Consider the following 24,668-nt stretch of genomic DNA (forward strand, 5'->3'; position numbering starts at 1 on the left):
AAACTGTATCACTGTAACAGATTTTGCATTCAGTTGTGAAGGTGTTTTTCTTGAGTTATAAAGTTAGAGCCTACTAAAACCATTTGAGTTCGCAGCAGGATTTAGGGGAAGGATACATTTGTAAGAATAAAATAAAATAAAAATAAAATCAACAATCATATTAGCAAGGATTAGAAGTATGCATCTGTAAGACTTTTAATGACTTCTTTGTACTGACTGGTAACCAAAAGCAGACATTTCCAACACACATTCAAGGTTTGTTGAGGGATAGGGAAGGAGAATTGCTTAAGATTTTTTGCTTGTTTTCTTGCAGTCTTATCAATTAGGCTTAAAAAGTTTATTTTTATCACGTGAGTGATAAATATAAGGAATGGAAAGTAGTATTCATATTCGGTGAACCAAACAGCCCAATTGGATTGTATGCAATACTTCCAATGTCTGAATCAAAACCATTCTGAGCAACAGCAGATAAAAGTTAATAGTGAAAAGAAGCCAACAGAAAGGCTATTGACACACCTTTAAAAAATGTAACACAAAAATAATTAACCATTGATTTCTTGCCATGTAAAAGTTCTATACAAATTTTAAAAATTTTATTTGCAGGTACTAGCCTCTTGAAAAGCTCACTCTGTATTTACACTGCTAATTCTTTTAACAAGTTTATCTCAAATTAAAGCATATTTAAAACAATCATGATTGCATAACCTTCTACTTTAAATTATTAACCCAATTAGTGCTTTATTCACATTTTAAAAACTTGTACAATTTATTACAAATATAAAACAGTGCAGTTTTTCATACATTATCCCAACTCTTGAGACAAACACTTAAAAGACATGGAAAAAGATTTTGATTTTTATAAACATAACATTTGCATTACTCACTCCCCTTTCTTCACTGACCTCCCTTACCCCCGATTTAAAAAGATCAAACATACGACATACTGTAGGTTTATTTTTATTCAAAAAGTTACTGTCTCAAGACATAAATACAAATCAGAAAACAGTACAATTAGGACAATAGAATGTGGAGGACAACAGGTTAAGGTAAATATATAAAACATTTTTAGCTGGTTGAAAACAAAGCTGTAAGAACTGCTTTCACAAAGAAACACTCCTTCAAGAGTAAGAAAAAAATCAACTTAAGTTTAAAATCATATATACAGTCCTCTCAGCAGTTCTATTAAATGCAGTGGTGTGAAAAACAATATAGGCAGTACTTTTAGACATGAGAGTATTTATTTATGTAAAATGAGTTAGGCAGATCTAGAGTTTGTTGTTACTCCATGACTTAGTAAAATAATTATATTTTATCATGATCCTTTAGATAATCTATGGTTTTTGGCTACCACAGCCGAATGTTTAATTTCAGAGTCTAAAAACAGGAAGCCTTTTCGTATTCACCCATTTGGGGAGATCCTTGTATTGCAAGCATATTAAGGCATGGAATGATTAAAATAATATACCTCAAGAACTGAGAGACAACTGACAAAAAAATATACATATGTAATATAAGTTAATATTTCCTTTAAAATGATGTCTAGCTGCCTAAGCCTTGCAAAATGAGCCGATGTCAAAATGGCATAGATCCAACTTTCTGTTTTAGACCAATTTAATTTATTTGTGAATGGACACAAAATGAAGTTTAAAGCTTAGCTTTCAAAGAATATTATGGGTTGTTTATGAATTTCTATTATCCAATCTAATTTACATACAGAGGAAATGTACTGTAACCTGTTAGAAGTATCTTTAACCTGAAGACTGCTTGCAAAGACAGATAGATAAAACAATATAAAATACAAATTTAAAAATCATTTTTAAAGCATGAACTCTCATGCTCTTCTATTTTTAAACATTGTTAAACTTTCAATATATTTCTGAAACCTCATAATTTTAAGTTGGAATTTAAAAGTAAGAAAAAACTAAACAAACTGCGCAATTATAAAATCAGCACCAATTTATATATATATATAATTTTATTTAAAATTTAGATCCCTATTCCCACACTCTAATAAGCTGTATAATTTTTGTTTAGAATTTTTCTGCAAACATACTACAATAAGCTTCTTTTATTTGGAGACAAAATACAGTGGCACTACTGGAAGGAATTTCACAACATTACATTTTTCTTAAAGGACAAGCAAACTTTCAGGGCTGGCAATGGGCAAGCATGACTGATCTGTTACTTTGTGGACCTTTCTGAGAAGGCTAGCATGAAGCTTTTGGAAAAAATAAAGAACGTTTTAGATGAAAAAAGCTGTAGAAATTCTGCTTTTATGTTTTTTTTTTCCACATGATTAATTAAAACAAAGCTTCTGTTGTTGAAGATTATGTTTAATTTAAAATATTGACACTCTTCTGGTTCTATCACTGTAAGAAAAATCAATCCATCTACTCTTTCAGTTCATGGACGTAAACAGCAATCCAGCAGAGCTCAGCATTATTTAGGATAGCCAGCAAATGTATTAGGAGGGGGGCTCAAATCTGTACCAAACACCTCTCAGACTGATTAAAACCAAGAGGGAATACTTCTTATGATCTCGAATAAACTGATAGCACATAAATAAAATATCGATTTTTTTTCCAAAAAACAAACAAAATAAGTGTAGCTTATCCTCAAATTGTTTACTTGTCCTTTACATTTCTTTTTTCAGGCAAACAAAACTGCCCCTTCAATGCACTTGATCTTGAAAGCATGTCATTCTCCTTAGAGAAAAATCTGTTCAGAATCTCACTGTATATCTACCACAATTTTGTATTGAAAAACTTCCTCTTCCACTTAGAAAATGACTTCACCACTGATTTATTTGTTGCTCTGGTATTAAAACATTGACACCCCAAGAACCTAAAAAGAAAGTTAGAAATGGTGTCAATTTGTAGTCTACTATACATTTAACAAAAACAAAACAATCGGTATATGATAAGATTAAGACACTTCAAGATACGTTAAGGCATTACAAGTTTATTTTTCTTCCAAACCAAATTCACCACACTTAAGATTTATATTATATGAAAAGGGCGCCCCATTTATTAGAAAATATTTCTCAACACTTGAAATTAAAACCATATCCAGCATGAATGCAATAAAAACTAGGCTTTACTTATTTTAGATATTAATTGCAAAATAATTTTCAATTAGCTCTTCAACAATGGTAATTCTCAAACCAAGTGTGCAGAGCGCAATAGCTAATGCCAGGCCGTAACACTCTGCACACTGCCTGCTGCTGTGCGTGTGCGCGTTTATAAAGACAACAGCTCGACCCACAGCAACTAGCCAGGACACAAGCTTAGTATTAAATTGTGTCTTTCAGAAAGCAAATGAGGAAAACCAAAAATAACCAGGTAAAAGCAAAGCATTGTTATTTGGGAGACTACATACATAATTAAGTGATGAAAAAGCTTGCCAGAAATGAAAAACTTCCTAAATGGGAGCAAACCGTATTTTCTATGCCAACGAACACACGTATCATCACTGAAAGGCCAAAAGAGAAACATCCAGAACTTGTAACTGTTCTACCTTTTATACGACTGAAGATTCAGAAAGTGCAATAGAGGTACATAAAAGACTTAATTCTCCTGAATACCAAAAAGTTAAAGATCGTCGCTCATATTTATCTGCTTCCAAAATATATATCTTTATGTCTTTCTTGTTTTTACGCAGTCCTGGGTCCAGGATAAGCACCTTCCTGTGTCCTGACTGGGAAGATTTGCTAGATGACGCCCCTTTGACCGTACCAACTTATTATGTGTTTGAGCGCGCCACTGCTTCCTCCTTGCAGAGAAATAGTGCACAGCTTGTTCGCCTGGCACACACAGGCAGGACAATTGCTAGCATGTCTCTCAACAGGCTCCAAAAGCTTGCAGAGCAATGTGACTGTAACCAGCTGCCATCATGTGGTGATACTTCCAAACTGCAGCTAAGAAGTGCCTAGCAAATTCTGGGCTCACATGAGATGGTGGTAAAAAGAATGAGGAAAAGTAACAGGAAAGAACTCTAGCTTACAGTAAACCTATTGAACTACTTTTAATTAATTTAGAAACTGAAAAGCTGCAAGGTTTCTGAAATCAATGAAATGTTGCTGTCTAAACTTTAATCACTGTAGGAAAAGCTAAAAAGGACTGGCATTTCACAGACCAATTAGTTAAAATTAAAAAGGGGAGGGAAACTGTATTTCAAAACCAGAAAGAAAACAAGAGATATACTTTCTATGTGTTACTGCAAAACTGAACACACAAAAGCTAGATGCACACCTAACCTTTTTCATCATTACTAAAACAAATGCTTACTGGTACAAAATAAACAGATCTGCATTTAAAACAGCATTTAAGATTTCTTTCCCCCATAACAAGAAAAGCTTCATGCTGCAATAATACTGTAAAAGCATGTAACAGTCTTCCAATTTCCACCAAGCTGTCCAAGATTCCCCGGAAGCCTTGCTGTACTGTCCTTTGCGGGGTTGCTGCAGCTCGTTATTTCCAGTGTAATTTTGTACCAGCTACACAAGGTCAAAAATGGCTGCATACATTACAAGTGGTTCAAGACAGAAAGGATCCCTCATGCAGATTTTTAAAAGGAGAATAGAGACTGCAGATAATATTATCAAGACGGAAAAAAAGGGCAACTGCAAGCAGAAACTACATGCTTCAGATGTTTGGACCTAAAGCTTTATATGGAAAGAAAAACATACCTCTCATCTCCATAAGCAGTTATCCATATATCTATTTTCTCTATTACCTTACTTACGAACAGAATTTAACATATTAACTAAAGAAAAAAATCCCAAGCTATCTACTGGTAGATAGTCACTTGAATTAAGTCATCACAACATGAAACTTGCCTTTAATGTCATGTGTGTGCATTTTATTTAAAGCTGTTCCCTATGAACCTCTCTGCAAGGGCCTTTGCCACACTGATGTATTCTCTTCTTAGATTCAAAAGCTTCTGATATCTACATATAAAGTAGTAAGAACAACAACAAAAAATATATAAAAATTGCAAAAATCTCAGTATGAGCAGGGTAATTCTCCTCTCTAGTCTAAGACTTCCAGAATATTAACTACTTAGAATTTATAAAACCAAATTACAGCACAGAATATTTCAACCAACAGACCAGTGTGTCAAAATAATGAAATGTTTTAGGACAACCTAAAACCTATTGATTTTTTTTAACTTAAAATTTTAAGTAAGGGTAAACTTGACTCTACGTACGTTCCTCTTACAGATGTTAACCTACCGATTCATCCATGATTGAAGCGGGGTCAAAGAAATCTGGTTTTAGCTCTGTTCTTTCTCTCCTGTTCTTTGATGGCGGCTGAAAAAAAAAAGTAGGCAAATGCAAAGAAATCAACAGGAATTATTTCTTGTTTCTGTAACAAAATAAGTTATTTAAATATCTTACTTAAAAGACAGAAAAATAAATCCCATAAAAGCCAAGCAAGTTTCTTACTAAGTCTATGTCCATGGTGTCAAAATCCATGCCTTCATTGAGATCTTCAATTCGCCCTTCTGATGACATCATCACATCTTCAACAATTGGCTCTTCATCATCTTCCATTAGACTCGTGCCACGTCGACTGAATTTGGAGAGAAAGCAAAACGGACAACGCTCATCTAAGAGACACAGGCCTAGCTTCATCTTCACTTATTATTTGGAAGATTTCAAAGTTTTTTTTTGTGGTTTTGAATTGGAAAGGTCTACAAAAGAGTTGCATAATAATCAATGTATACAACTGGACTTCTGGTACTGAAGTATTCCTCCTCACCTTACTGACAGCTCAGATTAGACAAAACCCACGCCAGTCTGTACACCCAGTTACCTTTAGTATGAAGTTCACAACTAGCTAACATCTAAGTTCTCAACTAAATTCCAGAAAGAGGTAAACTGACCCAAGGGATTAATCTATTCTGCTAAATGCATCCCCATTCACTTGTACCATCGCTTTCCTCCATGGATGTATGCAGAGTGCCGGTCAGAGACATTAAAGCGATTTAACACCCCAGTCTCATGTATTCTCCCCTCTTGCTCCATCATAATTAGCATGATTAAACACTACTTGAAAATTAGAACATGTATCCCTCTTAAGGGATACAGAAGTAACATTAAAGAAACTCTTCCCCCCTCTAAACCACTGAAATAACATTTCATTCTCTACTCACATAGCGTGCTGCAAGTTGGTTCTCAGCTTGACGTAGTTCATCGCTGCCCTCTCCTGTTGTTGTCGTGCGGCTTCTTCCTGTTGCCTTTGAGCCAACATCCACGTTACTTGCGTGCTTAAAAAGACCATTATTCTATTTTAAACAAGAACTGTTTTTGCGTGTGTGTGCTAGCACAAAGCAGATCTATTTATCTCTACGTACTTGTAATCGAGAGGAGCTTGATGGTGCTCAGGCTGCATAGGATAGACCCCCATATAACTCTCTTCAGGTCGCAACCTTTTAGGCTCCCTCATTATCGTGGAAGTAAGTTGAGGCGTCTGCATCATTACTGGCGTGTGCATTGTCTGCTCCCTGTTCAGCCACATGCCGTCACTACTGCTGCTTTCTTCAGCTGGAAGCAAACACAGGGTGTTAGTAAGTCCTTTCGAATTAGCTGAAAATTAAACATTTTACTATGACTTAATGCACATGCATTCTGCCTACCAAGAATCAACTTATTTACCTTCTGATACCTACATGAAGTGTGCCCTAAAAGGCTTTACTCTATCACTGCTGACTTAAGTATATAGAATACTTCTATGTACTGCAACTTTAAGTAGGATAGTTCCTTAATTTCATTTTGTGGATCAGAGTCACATTATTTAGTCTACCAAGATGAATAATTTTTCACCAAGACGCGCACATACAGACGTTATGCTATTAAAAAATACATTAAAGCATACAAATTCACTCAAGCTATCAAAAATAAGGACTATCAAATGTAATTCCTGAATATCTACCCTGGCAAATTTTTTTTAAAAAAAAGATAAGTTGCAACCTTCAGGTACTTTCCGTTTCCCTGTTGCTGGCTTTGTTTTCTTATTTCTTACTGTAGAACCTCGACTACTGATTCCACTGATGACTGACATAGTATCGTCATCACCACCAGCTAATAAAGAATTTCTGTAGGACATGAGAGGAAGCCACACATCTTCTCTTCGTAGAGACATCTGAAAGGTCATGAACTTCTCCAAATAAACATACCTTTAAATAGAAAAAGAAATTAGAAAGATGCAAAATACTGGTAAGAAGATGTTCACATGTGAAGACAAGAAAACACTAACACCACAGGCTCTTTTTTATTTGAAGAATTCTGATGAGCAAGTTCAGAATATTTTCTCTCCATTCACCATAAACGTTGAGAACAAGGATAAAAACAATTTACCATTTGTGATTATGCTCAACTGACTTGTCAAGTTAAAATTGTCTTATGCGCCAAAGATGATGCTTTAGGTGAATGCAATACCTGCACATGCTTTCTGATATTTGTCATTACAAATAAAATACTAAAAATATTAAGAAAATACTTACACTGTTCTTTTGTCTTGTCTGAGAAGCTTGGAGGAGAACTCACTCAGGATATCAAGAAATGCCAAGTTCAATGGTGGATGACTCTCTCCTTGTGGATTAGGCTCCTTAAAGGCAAATTCTATGCCATCCCTACAGTTAAAAAGGACAGAAAGAAAAAAAGAAACTAAGCTATACAAGGCCCAAAACGAAAGAAAGTTCTTAAGCTGCAAGCAAACAGTAATTCCCTATTTCAAGAAAGCATCTCAAGTTCCTAAATGTTGCTATACTCTTACAATACCAACACTATTCACAATTTGAACTTGGATGCACTCCTTTAGACGTCATGCTTCATAATTCTCATAATTCAAGTTTTCTGTACATACAACCACTGATAATCAAGTGGATGAGTCACTACTGTTACGGATAAGACATTAATGCTTTTCATGATAGCAGCAATATGGTCATTTACAGTCATTACAGTCTTCAGCAATGATGCTGAGGAACAGTACCATTAGTCTACATTTGGGACAATGCAGTTGCTCCCAAACAGCTCACAGCCAAAATAAAGGTTCTTAGCACTGACGAATTTTGTATCAAGAAACCAGTTTCAAAAGACTGAAGAGATACTGGAAACATGTTAGTCAAAGAAGTATCTACAAAAAAAATAATTCAAATTACTTGTGTAACATAGCTATAGCTTCTCTTGTTTTCAACTGATCCAGTCCAAATGTTAAAGCAAAACGTCGAGCCAGTTCCTTTATGCCACTGAATGTTGGTGATGATCTGTCAAAATTATAACCATTTTCTTGAATCATTTCATTGAAAAGCTGTACAAAATGAAAAAAGAGAAAATTTTTATTTATTGAAAGTTTATGCTAAACTGGGACAAGACTAGGCAGAGATAAAAGTTTCAAAATGTTTTTTATTGCCAAATTAGACAACCCAAAAAAGACAAAAAAGGAAAGACAAACAGGGCTTCCCTTGAAGAATACTTATACTTCAGAGTTAATCCTTGAAATGTCAACATTGTCCAAGTCCGTGCCAAACTAAGTCTGCTGCATGGGAGTGGTTTCAGTGATTTCCTAACTAAACTGTTCTAGAGATGAGAATATTGAGAATTAATAAAAATCCCTGATCCGTATACTAACAGAAAAGATATAAATAGGGTAAATTCTCACATGGCCTTTTTGCTGCAGTTTGCAAAGACTAATTCAACTACTGATTTCTACCTCATTTTTTGTGCTTTTTCCAACTGGAAATATAATGGAAATAATCTAACATGAAAACAAGGTTTCAGGGAAGCTGCCAAAAAAATTAGAAGCTTTGCCGCTGAGGCTCAGATTGTTACTATCCATCAATACTTGGCAAAGCTGAACATGCCAAACTTTTTTTTTTTTTTGGTCCTTTGATCAATCCTTTCACCATGCTACTGAATCTGACCCTAACTCTCTAAAACAATTGATCTTTCAATTTTTTCTCTCACACTTAGCACAGTTAATAAAGAATTAACTGGGGCTATACACATTAACTTTTTATTAACAGTTTGGGCCAAAACATATTTAAGTGGTGCGTGTTGCCTTTTACACCAGTACAGCTTGGTGCAAATTCACTACTCCCTTTATTGACTATCATTTCTAGTATTTCCTCTTAGATATGTTCCTTTCCTAAGAAGTTCTGGAAAAGCACTAGTTTACATGTTTAAAATTAATGCCTGTCTCTCTTTTGTTTTCTTCTTATTTATTTTAATGACAATATTCGGGACACTTCATGTTACTCTTCTTCCTGAATCTCAGGATTGTGTTACTTCTCTGTTATATGTGTTACTGTGCCTATTAAGCCCACTTCCTCTGCCTGTCCTTTGAAATATAAAGGCAGGTTTATTTATGGAAATTTAAGTAAAATATTTTCTGATATGACAAAAAAAGTGAACTTGAAAAGTCATCAAAAATTGTAAAAGGAGAAAAAAAAAAGGAGAAAAAAAAGGAGCTGTGTATTTCATGCTGCAGTTTTACCAGATACTTAAAGTCATGCTATTGTCAAAAGCAAAGTTCTCTTCCTCCTTTATACTGGCAATAATATTAAATCAACCAGATTAGAGTTTTCCATAAACTCAAAAAATATTTTTGGGGTTAGTTTTCAACCAGATCAATGAATTCTGGTGCTGACATCAAATGGTGGGAGAAGGGACAAATTAAGGGACATTGTTCCGTCTAACAACAGTGCATATCTATGTTGGATTAAAGTGGACTGCAGAACAATGGCTTTATCGCTCTGATCGTTTCCCTCCTGCAATATTCACGCAGATGACTTATGTGAGCAGAGAAATATGACTCTGATCTCCACTGGATTCCTCAGGTTTCTGCATAAGTAATGTCATTTATTGTAGAATGCATTAAATTATGTTTTTAATCTAAAGATGCATGAAACCCCCACCAAACATCAAGAAATACTAAACGACCAAAAATTCTCATTACTACTTAGAACAGGCACTGTAAGAAAAGCAGGAAATACTTTTTCCTCTTTATCTGTAATAATACATTTCTGTATATATGATTCAAATTACTGTTACAGAATAAGAAATTATCATGTACTACCTCCATTTCACATTCATCACCCTTCCCACACACTTTTCATTAGGATAAAAGTTTGAAAAGCACAGGAAAACCTCTAGCAGATTTACATATAGTTGCAGAAAACACATTATTTTCAAATCTATCCACCCTATCTTCCAGGTAAATTTCTACGGGAATTTCTCACTCTAGCTATTAAACAAAAGAACATGATCTTCTACAGTATGGAATTTCATACATAAAAAATTACAAGTAAATTATTCTTACCTGCTGCAAGCTAAGGATAAGTGTTTTAGCACACTGGATTTTGTCTATTTGTCTTGTTTTACTCATCGTTTCTTTAATAATATCACCATAGTCATTGTAATACTAGGAAAAATCCAAACACAATAGGTTAACTTTTGATTCTAGTTGAAAATGTTAAAATTACCTAACTCTTCAGAAAATGACATTTGGGCTAGACTTCTTTAAAAACTTCAGACAATTTGGAGAGGAATACTAATGTGTTTGTGATTAAACCATTATGAAAATTTTATTCTAAAATATCCCCCACATGATCAATACCCATAACCCCTTGGAAGATTTCTGGACTTGTTCAAAATTTTCAGTGGCAGAATGACCTGTTTATCTTCCACGCTCATTACTCATTTGTGAAGGACAAATGTTGACCCCTTTAAAGTACAGGATTTAGATCCAAACTTTTCAGTAATGCTACGACTGTTAGGAAAATTCCATTTTTTCCACTGAAAAGAAGCATTTAGAGAGAGCTCCACAGTCATCAAGACAACTGCCTGCTTGGTTTTGAAAATAAGGTTCACTGAAGACCAATCAGTTATTAAATGATTCAAAATACGTATAGGACAGTCAGACAAAAGCAGGCTAGCCAAGCATGTTTTTTTGTTTGTTTTTTGGTTTTTTTTTAAAAAAAAAAAGAAGTATCACAAAGGAGCAAAGTATTACCATGTTCACAAAAACAGAATGCATAGCATTGTGCAGTTGTGAGTTCCTAGTGCCAAGAGTGGATTTTACAGTGAACTAAGATAGAAACAGATATAAATACTACATTTTTTTCTGGAGAAGATTGTAAACTCTCAAACCAGTACTATTTTCCTCCTCTTCTGAAAAACTTAAGTTGCAATTATTTGATACAGCTAAACACTGGGTTGATCTCTTTAAGATTCTTTAAAAACATGCTAAGCGTATTACCAAAGTAAAGATATATAATCATTTGAGATTAAAATAAAAATAATCTACTAGAAACAGAAGTATAAACAATTGTCAAGTCCCACCCCACCATCATCCAGACCTGAATTTTAGAATTATTTCAACCAGGTACCCCCACCTGCTATGGAAAAATAGTTTAGAAGCCTACAAACTATTACTTGGACTTTTGTAGTCTTCACATTTTGAAATTTATTAAGGTAAAATATAAATAGTAATATTTAAAAAAATCAAATATTTTTATGAAGTATCGCAACTAGGCATCCTATGTACCTTCATATATTGCTTGAAAATATCTGCAGCAGTATTCATTTCTACCACAGTATATACAATGAGTTTACAGAAAGCTGCAAGTAGGTTTCTTCTTTTGTGCAACGCTTCAATTTTGCTAGCTTCATCATCCTGCTGTCCATCTGAAAAGAGTTCAGAACACGAAAAACATTACGTTCAAATACTTCATATTTAGGTGCTATGCAAAGTGATATGGGCTAATGATCAGGATTCAGAGATTCACATCTCTGACAGCAACACATTTCACTGTCTACTGACAAGCCTGTCCTTCTGAAAAGAAGCCTGTTAAACCAAGACTTCACCCAGATTATCCGATACACCTCCCAAATGTAAAATGCTTAGTCAGCTGCTGACATTTAAAAGATAAACGTCCCTCAGTGCTCATGCACACTTCCAGGCCAGGAAAAAGGAAAAAAACACAACAAAACAAACAAACAAACAAAAAAACCCCACAGAATTGAATCCACACACAAAATACGTTAGGCAAGTAATATAAAGTAGGGAAACAAGTTTTACACAAACCTGCGCTATTATTATCATCATCCTGATCAATGAAGACATGATCTAAAATAAAACTGAGTAGTTCAGATTGCAATGAAGAATCAGGAGTGTAAACAAGTGGCTCCAACATATCACGTCCTCCTGTCATAATCTGATGACTGAAGATCATCAGCACATCGCATAAAATTGTGAAAGCCTATTAAAAAGAAATCTGAGTAAATAGTTGCTTAGAAACTGGATCTTAATTCTGATTTATTCAAATAGAGAATACTGTATTTCTTCTCGACAAAATTCTTATTTGGAGCTCAGCTCTGTACACAGGCCTTCAAGTCTTACTTCACCGAACAGGCCAACAAGCAAAATGAGTTTCTTATACAACAATGCTGTATGGAAACTGGGTCTGTAAGTAAAAACACCACAGAAATTAAGCCAACTGAGTATCAAAATATTCTAAGACTAAATCAAGAGTAGCCTGAGTCTCTCAAATTCTGCCTGAAGTGTGTTACATTACATAAATACCAACCAGAGCACATTCCACTATTTTTAATGGTTTTGATTACATTTGTAAAGACAGCAGAGGCTGCTCAATTCCTTCAAATACTAGTTTGCTTTGCTTTTAAAAATAAGGCAATTGCCTCTGTTCTGTTGGCAAACTTGCATATCTGACATCAAACTTCTGTACTCCACTCCTCCAGAAGCTCTGAACATATCTGTAACCAGACTTCCATTCAAACTAACAGGCCTGGTTAACCTTACACTGCTTAGTACTAGGCCTCATTTCTTCACTGCCGCTGGCCTATTTACTTCCATTCTAGCAGGCAGATCTGTTCCCAAACACCTCAAGACACATTACCAATTTGTTAGTCAAGGAAATACATAGGCTCTCCTCAAGTCCTGGCCTCTTTTCACAAGATTATAGGGAGTAAGCAGAATCCTGTGGCACACATCAGCGGCCTATGTGACTACCTCTCTGCAGTCTTAGTTTTATATCCAGTAATCAGTCACCAGGCTGTAGTCTTAGTTACCCTGGACCTATACAGACCCAAACTGTAGTTATAAATAGACATTCTCAGAACTTGAATAACGCTGCTTGCACTTTCACATCCTCCACCTTGCAGCTTTGATACTAGACAGCTCTTAGACTTAAAGCATACCTATTCAGCTCCAGAAAGAAAAGACCATTGTTATAGCAAGCAGAATTTCAGAAGCTGCACTTGTGATTCAGTGGACTAGATTTCAACTTCAAGCTCAGCCAAGTTTTTATCTTTTGCAGCTAAAAGGCTTTCTAGTTGTTTAATTGAAAAAGCATACTTGGAAGAGAGTTTGGGCCTTCTCCTATACACAGAGAATTTAATTTTTCATTTTAGCATTATGAACATTGTTCAAGGGATTTCCTTATAACTGTCCTGCTATCAATAACTTCTGCTCTTCAGTGGAATTTGTAACTCCTACAAATGTCCTAACTGGAGCTGGAAGAGGCCCAACCCCTAGAGCCCAACCTTTTTCTCCAACCCATTTACCTACAGAATTCAAAGCAAATATTTAAGACAATGTCCTAATTCATTTTCAATAGGAAAAACCAAAACAAACAAACAAAATCAAAAAACACCCACGAACTCTCACACCTGCGTTCTCCTTTTTTGAAAGCCAGTTTTGTCTCTTACTGAGACATCAGATACTTCACTTGCATCGCTGTATGACGACTATATGAGTGACTGACTACAAAAAAAATGTAAAATGTAAAAAGCCCTCAGAATACAATTTGCTAGAATCCAAACAAAGTCTCAAGCTTTATCCAATGTTCCAGCGTATTATATCTGAAGCTGTGCTCGCATTGTTTCTGAGCAGTACATCATTATTGGGACTACCAAGCACTTGCTAGAATATCCTCCCATTCCCTCTAAGCAACACTGTCAGTAGCTGAACAGCATGTGACTGATTATATAGGAGGGTGACCACAGAAAAGAAACACCATTTTTCTACTATAAAATCCCTTTAGTTACAGTGCATATATACTGACACACATGTGGTAAGTACCCATCCTTTTTATATTGATCTATAGACCCTCAAAATCCTAGGATGCTGAAGAACTGAAGTGTGTACCTTCTGTATGCAGCAACACGGAAGGTAGGCAGAAAGTGCACGAAGATGCACAGGTTTATCGAGGGAGGGGAAAGGTCGTATTATTAAATGGCTTGGAGTGCCTGGGCACCTACATACCACAGTGCAATGTGGAAAGGGAAAAGCATTCAAAAACAAACAGAAAACTCCACTCTCAAATAACTAATCCCCTAATTCTGAAGTTGAGGCTCTCAAGCTCTACTGAAGATATGTGTGCAAACCCATGTTAGCAAGAATTTTGAAATGGAATTATCCCACTTAAATTACTAACTTGGATGCTGCTGCCACACACGTGGCCAGTTAAGGATAATAATTTACACTATGTAAAATTATTAGAATTATGTTTCAATTGACTCTAAAATCCTCCCTAAATAAGATATACATGTACAGTGCACGTGTAGCCTCATAGGATACTAAGCATAAGCATCCAAGGCACTTGCACCACACTGCTACATAAGTTTGCAAAGTTCTTCTTGCTAGTATTTCTAAACTGCTTACAAGCACAAAAGTATAAAAAGACTGGATAAGTAACAATCACTGACCTGCTCCTTAACAGCGGTGTTTACATTGGTCAGGTAGTGTTGACAAATCTGACAGAATACTCTCATCTGCTTCTTTAAGCGTAGGAGATCCTCCTGCAAAGAGAAGAATTTCAAATGAGTATTCCTTTTTCATCTTTAAATTAATTACACAGCATATATCTCTTCACAGAGCTATCAATTACAGACCTCCTAAGTGGTTTTGACCAAGTCCACCATCTTAGTTAAGCTCACTAAAAGCAGCACCTTTCTTATTTTTATCAAGCTCTACTTACCAGAAATATAAATGGCAGTTAAAAAAAAAAAAGTCAGCTAAAAGGAAAAAAAGAAGTTTTCAGAGCACAAAGCTTTGTCTCCTTTACATATACACCTGTACTTTCAACCCTGAAAATGAACCTTGCATAGCTGTTTGTTATTATAATAGTTCATGGCTCCATTTTAATAGTAAAGTACAAAAAAAAAAAAAAAAAAAAAACAACAACACACACACACACACACACACACACACATCTCTGCTTGGAGATGAAAAAGGAAAATGTTAGGTAGGAATTAGGTATTTTTCATCTTCTATAAAAAGGTAGCTTAATGATGCAATAATTTCCAAAAACTAGGTAAGTGAGCAAATAATACAGGCAAACTGGTACAAAGTATCCTGTATTATTATAAACCTATGTAGTACATATCTAGTGCCCTACCTCCTGGTTATTCTATCAATTCTATTCTATCAATTATTCTATCAATCACATAGTGAAGATTCCAGCCCAGATGAAACCAGAGAAGATGTGTTGTATTTCATATATATTTAAAAGACAACAGAATAATTGTATAGCCAGCATCAGTCCAAAGGAAGAACATCCAAAAAGGAGATTTGAAAAATGATCACATCCATCCACCTTCACACACACACACACACACACACACACACACACTTCTCCTGAGCTTAGTCTGAAAAGGAAAGCTGCATTTTCGCTTTGTGCCCTTGATTAAAGAGACTCAATTCTATAGTTTTTGTATATGATTCTGCCAAGAAAAAACAGAAAAATATTTTTTTTTGACATAAATTAGTTACATATGAAACTAATCCTGATGAAGAATTCTGAGTTTTCAGAACCCTACCTTGACTGTCATTAAGCATTCAGAATTGCTTTCTATTAAGAACAATTTTTGCACCCTTTTGACCTCTTAGTTCATTTAATAAACGATGCTGTCCTTCAGCTCAAACATATATAAGCTGTAGTACACGTGTATAACATGCCTACTAATCTTTTTTCCAATGCCAGCTTCTGTGCATAGTAATTACAGTTTTATTTGGAAGAAAAATTCTGTATCTGAAAGTTGCAACCTGGGCTTGTATCTTCTCAAGGACCGCAATATTACAAATTTTACTACAAAGACTACAAATATTAGGGGAGGGAAAGCTCTACAGAACTTGAAGTAAGGAGAACAAGAGCTTCTCACTGAAGCCAACAAGTGAACAAGGGCTTCAAAAGCACGTGACTGCCAAAGTAAAACAGCCACTGCCCCACGGAAAGCAACCAGCAGCACCGCATCACAGATAGAATGGAAACAAGACAGTGGCAGAGCTGGAAGGAGAAGGGGATGAGAACACCTGGCAATTTTCCAACTACATTCATGCAGTCAGTGAACTGTTTACTACATTATAAATTGTGAATACTAATCCTTTCCATCACAATTCCCACTTGATGACACTGCAGGTATGTGCAAATGCTTATTCACCAGTACGACTGGAACAAGGCCTACCTTTGTGGAACTGCTTTCAGTAATTTTTGCTAGCTGCCAAAGGATTACATAATGAGTACACTGCAGTGCATGAATAACAATCTGCAATCAAGAAGATGAAAAGTATTAGATTAAGGAGGCTGATAAAAAGTAGTAGTAAAAGTTATTTATTGCTGCAACTAAAAAGCACATTTCAACTACAAACCTGTTCTGGCATGTCTCCATTTTCAATGCCAGTTTTTAATAACTTGTAGTTGCAGCCAAACAAGTCCCATCTTGATAGGTCATGAGCACTGGAAATAATAGAAATGAGGCAAAGATGTAACAACTAACATTTTATTAAGCTTTTTCTGCAATATAATATTGATTTGATGTTAACTACTAAACTGCCCTATAAGAAACCCAAACTAAATATTCCAGTTTCATATGAATGTCCATGCAATCTTATAACTTCTTTATTCAAAATGTCACATTATGCACAACACTCAGCTGTTCACACTGAATAGAAAAAGAATAGTTGCAATGAGTTAGAGATAACAATAAAAAAAAAAGGTAAGTCTACTTACTTGTGAAAAGCAGTGATTCTCTTCAATGTTGACAAGACTTGATAAGCATCATCTTCATCAGGTTCCTCTCCCTAATAATAATCAGATTGTAAGAATCCTGCAAACAAGTATCCTAAGCAAACTCTAAATAAAAAGTACCTTAATATTTATAAATGATGCATATTTTTTGGAATTAAGACATTCTGAGAGAGAAAGACACACAACGCACATCCCAAACAGTCCTTAAAGAGCAATCAGCCTTCACATTTTGAAGAAAGATGAAGAAGCATGCTATATAGGAAAATAAAGAAATCTAGCATCTGAATATAATGTTCTATTTAGGTGCTTCAATTTTCTCTGAAGAATCCAGCAGAGGCCACTATCAGACAATAGATACTGGACTGGATGAGCCATGGGCCAGTACCTCAAATCTTATATTAATCAGAGATGAAAGCCTTAGAGAGACAAAGAAAGTGTTTTATTCTTTTTTTTTTTCTCCCCTCAAACTTTCTCGTGAACTTGCACTTGTAGCAAGAAAAGCAGTAAAACGATTCAAAAGTCAGAGGGTAATCTTTAATCTACATATTAACTCTCTGAGATAATGAAAAATCTTGATCATTATGTAAGAAACACCTTAAGTCCAATAGATCTTACACTCTGTAGTTGCAAAAATCTTGTCTTACCAGAGTGCCATGGGTTTTCAACAGTACTATTTCACTTTTGCATTTGCAGAACTTGATTTGTATTTGCAATTTTCCTCCAGCTCGATATTCAATATTTTAACATCTTATTTCACCTCTAGAAATTCCTGGTTCTCCCTTGGTTCACAAAGGGGGCATTAATGGATTACTATGCACCTCTTTTCTCCTCACAGTCCATGTATGTCTAGCACTTTTAAGACAGCATCCTAGTTCAGGCCAGTAAGCCTGGGGAATAGAAGCCAAGCTCAATAAAATAAGTCTGCATTTCAGAACTGTGAAAAAAAGAAGTCACAGAGATGCTACCAACCTGTATTCCACCACAAAAAGAAACAGGTTTTTGTCTGAATGTAAGAGGCTCACAGAATGAAGTTAAATAATGGAATGGAAGTTTCATACACTTCTAATTAATACACCATTTAGACGAAATGCTTTTTTGTTATTAACTGCATCTGTATGCATACAGAGAAGGCAGGGGGAATCTTAATAATTTTTATTTAAAGGTTTTTGTTATTCTCTTATGAACAACACTATGCTATCATGGGCAAGACTAGCACCACTACTACAGCTGAAGAGAATGGTACTGGAACTACAAAGCTACTTCTCTCAATAACGTAAGCTTTGAAATCTAGAAGATGAAACATCTAAGCAGCTTCATTGTTCCTCTAATTTTTTTCTTAAATTCCCAATACTCGTCTAATAGGAGATTAAAGAACCACTGCCCTATTACAAGAAGAGTAATATGAGTTCACATATCACAATGATGATACCACGATATTACTATACTTGACCCAAAAGCTTTGAAAGTCAGAGTGAACTTCACATCCCTAATTCACTGATTTGCAAAGGAAAGAATAAATAAATAAATAAATAAACAACCACACTGGAAATATTTAAAAGGGCAGGAAATTATGATCTTGCACATTTTAATACCTCTTGCAGGAAGTCCTCAAGAAGTCGATTAAACTTGTCTGCCAATTCATCTATTAATTGACTTCTTGCAATGTCAACTCTGTTAAAGATGGTGAATTCTTCATTACAGAGAGCATGGTAAGTTTTTGAACAGGCTTCCAAAACATCTATGTCTGTGTGCTTCTCTACAATATCCCGGATTTGTCGCAGTAAGGCATCCAAATGCTGTTAAAAAAAAATCAATTTTAAAAGCTGAGAAATTTATTAAAAATACTTCTAGAAAACTGGTTAAACTTCAGAAAGAAGTGACTTTATTTTAACAAAAATGAAGTGAGAGCTTATCAAAGGCTCCTGCTTTATTTTTGTTAAAGTAAGTTTACTATATTAAAAAATAAACAAATAAGTTATCAGTATGTTTTTATCTAACATGAATTCACAATGACAAATTTGTCTGTTATTCAGTTGTCTCCTACCACACAAGTGTTTATACACGGTCCTGATAGCTGAAGATTTAGTTTCATAACACTCAGGTTTCAGGCACTAATGCAAACGTCAGTTGCTCTAACATGCCTCCCCTCACTGCTGTTCTTTTTCACCTCTATGCTGTGCTACCAACTAAATATTTTATTACTTTGTTGACCCTAATGATTTTCAGCTACTTGCTTCTTCACACTGCAGCTCTGCGAAATGGTGCATCTGAGAAGGAGGAAGAAAAGGCAAGAGCAGCTTACACCAACTTCATTACCGCAGCTGATAAATTCAGAGCAGGATATTGCTTGCTTCAGCATATAGTATTTTTCAACTTTTTTCATGCAATACTGGTGACGTTCTTTGGTTTTTCTTTGTTAAAAGCAACCCAGAGAGGCCTTAGAAAGCTTTCAGGCTCTTTACAAAAAGGAGACAAGCAATGTTGTGAAGTTCAGGCCTCATTCTCCCTGAGGTTTACAGTAAAGCAAGTCACATTGACATAAAAAACCCTGAGCCTACACTGCTAAGAAACTGGAAAGTTTTCAGTAAGAACGTTTAAACGTATGTTTCTTTCAAGTTAAGTGACATTACCTTTTCTAGTCGCCCTGTTGTGTAGATTTCCAAATCAAAGTACTGTGGCAACTGCAGTAAGTTGGTGACTTTCTCTGCATCTACAGAATACTGTAAAATTCAACAGAAAAGAGGATTAATTTGAAGAATATCAGACACACTCCAACAGTACAGTTGGTCTTAAAATAACCACACATCAATAAAACCAACATTAGTTAGGCAAATCATGTAACTAGAGAAACTATACTATACTACTTGGTTAACATTTTAACAACAGCCCATCAGCAAGAAATGGAATTAAACTTACTTTTGCTAACAACTGAGGAAGTGCAACTGCAAAAAGTTCTGTAATTTTTGTCCTGTCATCCAATTGGGTTTTCTTTTCCTTTGCCGTCAACACCTAAAATACAATTATTGCAAATATTTTACAATTAACAGTATAAAGTTTCATTAGCTCAAAGAAAATTGTAATTATCTATATAGATCTCCCAAAATCATTATAAAATATCAATGTAAAATTCTGTTATGTACAATGTACTAATCATGCTCTCCCTCATGAATGATGAGGCTGCCTCAAAAAGGTCAATACAAGAATTTTACAACTCAAAATGCAATTTGAAGTTACACCTAACATGACTTTGAAAATCAAAGTGACAATCTAAAACAAAAGGATAATGTATCTTTCTTAGAGCAAAGACCATGATTAGAATGTTTATGACAGTGACAGAACAGGAACGTTTCAGATTACTTATGATTTTTAATAATTCATATTTATTCAATACACACTCAAATGAGGTCTTCATATACAAATAAACTGCATAACCTTTGAAATAATCTCCCATCTCTGTGTAGCCCCTCAGTAAGACTGGGCTGCCCAAACACTACACAATCAGAGGAAACATCAAACTGGACTGTGGTCCTTTCAAAGAGACTGTGTAGTATATAACTCCTCTCTCTCATTTTACTGCTATTTTTAAAATCGGAAATAATTTTAGCTTTTCCCAGCACAGGATGTTTTTCTTCTTTCCAACCAATACCTAAAACTAGTTATTAATTACCTTTAGGAGTAAAAACAGATATAGTAGTACAAACTACTGTACAAAATTCAGCACACGCCACAATCCTGAAAAAGTGAACTAAGCAAAATGGTCAAATACTGGCAGCTATGGAGACTGAATCTGAACTTTTGAATTCATTCCCTTTAACAGCAACAACCTACAACCTTTTCTTTCTTCCCACACTGTCCCCAGCTAGCCATTCCCACATTTCTAAAGAAGTGGCTTTTAGTTCCTACCCTTTTCCCTGTTCCTCTTCCCACAGGAGGATGACATTCAGCTGCTTGTCGAATTGTACAAAGCATTATTTCAATCAGTGCGCTTTCCTGTCTATCTGTTAGGGCTGCAATTTAAGAAACACAAGTTAATACAGAACATGACAAATAAATAAGTTGTATTAGTATCTAAGAACAAAAATATACTAGTTAAAAAGACAAGCATGTGGGCCAATAGGTCTGTGTGTGTCAGGGGTGGAGAAAACAAACAAGAGAAGCACCCATGAAGCACAGAAAACAGCATAGAAAAACACACGAATTGAGGATATCAGATAGGATGAGTGACAAAAGGATGAAGCAAATATCAAGTTTTCTATCAGTTCCTTTTCATTATGGAGGTGTTGTTTTTTTTTAAAAAAAAAAAAAAAAAAAAAGGTTATGCCCCTTTTGGGGGGAAGAAATGAACAAACAAACCAAAAAACCAAACCACCCCCCCCCACACACACACACAATTTTTCCATACGATAATTTTAACATTCAATAAATGAAGCAGTTTCACAGGCAACTTTCAGCTTCTCCAATGTCAGAGGCACAGCCTAAATGTGTGAAACAGCAAAGCAACTGAACACCACATATTCGCTCCTCTATCTTTTTTTTTTTTTTTTTAAGCACCTCACTTTCATATCAGAAGTGAGCTCCTTTAATGTTTTATAATTAGTATTAGTGAGTTATAACAGCCATGCAAAAAAGTAGATAATATACGGACACTGATAAATCCACACATCTCCTCATGAATAAAGGGTAGTGGAAAGCGCATAGCAATATACAGAAGGATCCACCAAAATCTTACGCTCTTCTCCATTGAGAGGCTCCTCCAACAGAAGACTGTTCATACATTCCCAGTCCTTCAAAAGATCTGTTGCACAGTCCCACATACTGTCCACAAGATAAGCAGCATGTTCATGCAACTAAAGGAAAATCAAAAAAGAGAAGACAAAATTATTCTTAACCAGTAATAAAGTTGAAATTGCTACAACAGTCAATTTTTCTGCAAGGGAATTTTCCTGTTACTAGGTTCCTAAATCAACATCTCTATTTTCAACTAGAGAATATCATGAAGATTGAAGAAAGTATTTGTCATAGCAGAGCTCATATCTCAATACTGACAGATCCTTGAAGACACTTTTGTATGCCGGTGGTGAAGTCCCTTAGATTATCTAAGTCCTGGTGGTAAACTCACACAGGCTTGTTGTTTTTAAGCAAGGAAAACTAACCCATGAAACACTCTACTTACTTCACTTTCCAAAAAGAAGAACACTAATGTCTTCACAAGGTTAGCATTTGGACTTTGTCTTCCCCTCCTTTTCACAATTCCATCATCTTCAGGATCTCTCCGGCTGAAAAGTCTAAGAAACAAATTATTTCAGGGCACTGTTATCTTCACAACAGTCAGGTCACATCAAGACAATGTTTTTACAGACATTGCCATGTGGCTCTACATACCCTTCTCCTTCTCTTCTCCCACCCCCGAAAATTGGGCCAACTGTCTTTTGAATAATTTTATATTTGGCTGAATTGACATTTCACTGATTCTTTCCAATGGAACATGTTATCATAAAATACAAGCAAATAGTGATAACTGCAGAAGCTTTTGACTGTTCCCCTTTAGGAAACTACATTGACTGAATCTCCCCACAAAACTTTAAAATAGCAAAAGAAATATTGGAGGAAATCAGAAACTTAGTAGATGGAAACTGCAGGTACAAACTTTTGAAGTACAGGCTTCAAAATTACTTGTGATTTCCCAATAAGGAAAAAAAAAAAAAAAAAAAAGGGCAATTCAAGAACTACAATAGCACTATATTATAAAAGTTAATTCTCAAGTCCACTTCAGTATTCAGGTTTTTATTTTCTTAAAGATCACCAGAATCACAGTATTAATATGCACTCTAAAATCTACAAGAAGAATGAACAAAGAACCTAACTATAATCCCCTCCTTACTTTTTATAGAGAAATTCCCCCGCAGCAACTGCTACTGGCCGATGAGCTGAATAAACCAGATGGTAGACATTTTCACAGTCTTCTGCAGTCAGAACTTCTTCGCTACTCCTAGGTTGGAGAGAGAAGGGAATGGAGAGAAAAAACAGGCTGACTCTGAAGAACACGAACTCTAATAATACAGATGGAAATGAAGGTGAGCTTAAGTCTTTCAATTTAAAATATTGTCCTAAAAAAATAAAAAACAAGGTATCTTTGCTCCAACATCTTCCTAAACAAAATTACTGAGAACTATTGATAAAGTATGAGTGTTTGTTGAAAGTTTAATTACTGTCTAATATTCAGTACATGCCATATTTTTTCGGTTCAAATCTTGTACAAGAGCTTCAAATTAAGGAGACTTGCTGTATTTTAGCCCTTTCACATACTTAACTATAGTGAGCAACAGTGTCCCAGCAAGAATAGTTTCAGAATGTATTTTTTTCAGACTTTATCTAAATTCTGTCGAGTTATTGTCCTCACCGAAAATATGAAGAATGTTTTAATATTTGCTATAGGTCAGATACACATACTTACTGTAAAACAAGAGTGAGTAATTTTATTGCTTGGACTGCAACATCATATTCTTTGTCAAGAGTCATAGATACAATTCTATCCTAAGAACAAAAAAGAAAGTATTTTCAAAGAGGAAAGAAAGGGAAAAAACAACTACAAAAACATTATATTGCTTACAGAAAGCGTGAAGGTACTAACCTTGAATCTACTGGTGAAGAGTTCCAATTTGGAATTAAGCTCTTTATTATAGTAAAGTCCTTGCAAAGCAGTTAGGCATTTGAGTCTTACTTCCCCTTGCTAAAATAAAATTAAGAACTGGATTAAAAGTTAAGTATAGGATACAGATGCAATCTTTAAATCATAGAGTTCACCTGTTACAGACTGAATTAATTTGGAGACAAAGATATAATTTTGCCCAGTTATTCTATCAACAATAACGTTAATGCCATAAGAACATGCCCTGTGTTATAATAAGCCAATGAAGGAAAAAAGTCTCAATGCAATTAGTTACTATGCAAATCAAAATGCACCTTTTTCATTCTCTCAGGATATGTTCTAAATGCTCCAGATGTTTCTAAGTAGAATTCCATGCATTTCCTTTCACTCCAGCTAAAACTCTCAACACCTATATCATTAATTGAAGTCCTTTATCGTACTACAATTACAAAGTAGCTACTAAGACAAGTATTTTTCTTGAAACACAGGTTCTACTTTATCGAAGAACATATTTTAATGCATAGCTTTCAATACGTTTTGCAGCTATCTAGAACAACTGACTATTGCCGCCCCCATGCAATTTCTTATCACTACCCTGCCAGAGGTTAATGTTCTTTGAGGCAAAACCAATGAACATGTGTGATCATCCCCCATTTTCTTCACTGCAAAGTCAACAGCTTAAAGTCTTCACTGCAAGACCTGAGCTGACCGGCTGACTCTACAGCAGATCACACAGCATTCATTAACTGCATCTGTTGGCCACTCCTACCAGAGAATAATCTCTAGCTGATAATTAACAGTGTATGATGCTGGCCAGTACTAAAGAGGACTTCTTCTTACATGGAGGTTTTTACAGTAAGCTGAGGAGGCTAAAAACTTTCTTAGCAAAACAGAAAAACAGTCTGAAAAGGTGACTAAGTTATTCCACGCAAAATGCACTAAATGTAAGTAGTTTAGCATTACGAAC

General features: G+C 35.2%; 1 protein-coding gene across 3 annotated transcripts in view; it reads right to left on the bottom strand.

Annotated features, from left to right (window-relative positions):
- Positions 1-706: 706 nt before the first annotated feature.
- Positions 707-24,668, bottom strand: part of STAG2 (STAG2 cohesin complex component) — a 36,264-nt gene continuing 12,302 nt past the window's right edge. Inside the window, exons 10-33 of one of the 3 annotated variants that reach the window (XM_010226259.2) lie at positions 23,684-23,782; positions 23,507-23,586; positions 22,934-23,041; positions 22,226-22,337; positions 21,782-21,899; positions 20,956-21,059; positions 19,969-20,061; positions 19,683-19,772; positions 18,645-18,848; positions 17,035-17,105; positions 16,674-16,761; positions 16,490-16,570; positions 14,732-14,824; positions 12,090-12,264; positions 11,550-11,689; positions 10,323-10,424; positions 8,164-8,312; positions 7,507-7,635; positions 6,974-7,179; positions 6,358-6,547; positions 6,157-6,240; positions 5,447-5,573; positions 5,234-5,311; positions 707-2,844 (exon numbers count right to left, since the gene is read on the bottom strand). In XM_010226259.2, coding sequence (XP_010224561.2) covers positions 2,821-2,844; positions 5,234-5,311; positions 5,447-5,573; positions 6,157-6,240; positions 6,358-6,547; positions 6,974-7,179; positions 7,507-7,635; positions 8,164-8,312; positions 10,323-10,424; positions 11,550-11,689; positions 12,090-12,264; positions 14,732-14,824; positions 16,490-16,570; positions 16,674-16,761; positions 17,035-17,105; positions 18,645-18,848; positions 19,683-19,772; positions 19,969-20,061; positions 20,956-21,059; positions 21,782-21,899; positions 22,226-22,337; positions 22,934-23,041; positions 23,507-23,586; positions 23,684-23,782 — 2,745 coding nt within the window. In that variant the 3' untranslated portion in view covers positions 707-2,820. Of the gene's footprint in view, positions 2,845-3,583; positions 3,938-5,233; positions 5,312-5,446; positions 5,574-6,156; positions 6,271-6,357; positions 6,548-6,973; positions 7,180-7,506; positions 7,636-8,163; positions 8,313-10,322; positions 10,425-11,549; positions 11,690-12,089; positions 12,265-14,731; positions 14,825-16,489; positions 16,571-16,673; positions 16,762-17,034; positions 17,106-18,644; positions 18,849-19,682; positions 19,773-19,968; positions 20,062-20,955; positions 21,060-21,781; positions 21,900-22,225; positions 22,338-22,933; positions 23,042-23,506; positions 23,587-23,683; positions 23,783-24,668 lie in introns of those variants that run through there. The other 2 variants (XM_010226257.2, XM_010226258.2) reach the window with 2 other exon arrangements.

This window comes from Tinamus guttatus, unplaced genomic scaffold, assembly GCF_059628265.1.
Source record: "Tinamus guttatus ecotype Peru unplaced genomic scaffold, ASM5962826v1 Tinamus_guttatus_pri_ptg000287l, whole genome shotgun sequence".
In the NCBI taxonomy this organism is placed as follows: domain Eukaryota; kingdom Metazoa; phylum Chordata; class Aves; order Tinamiformes; family Tinamidae; genus Tinamus; species Tinamus guttatus.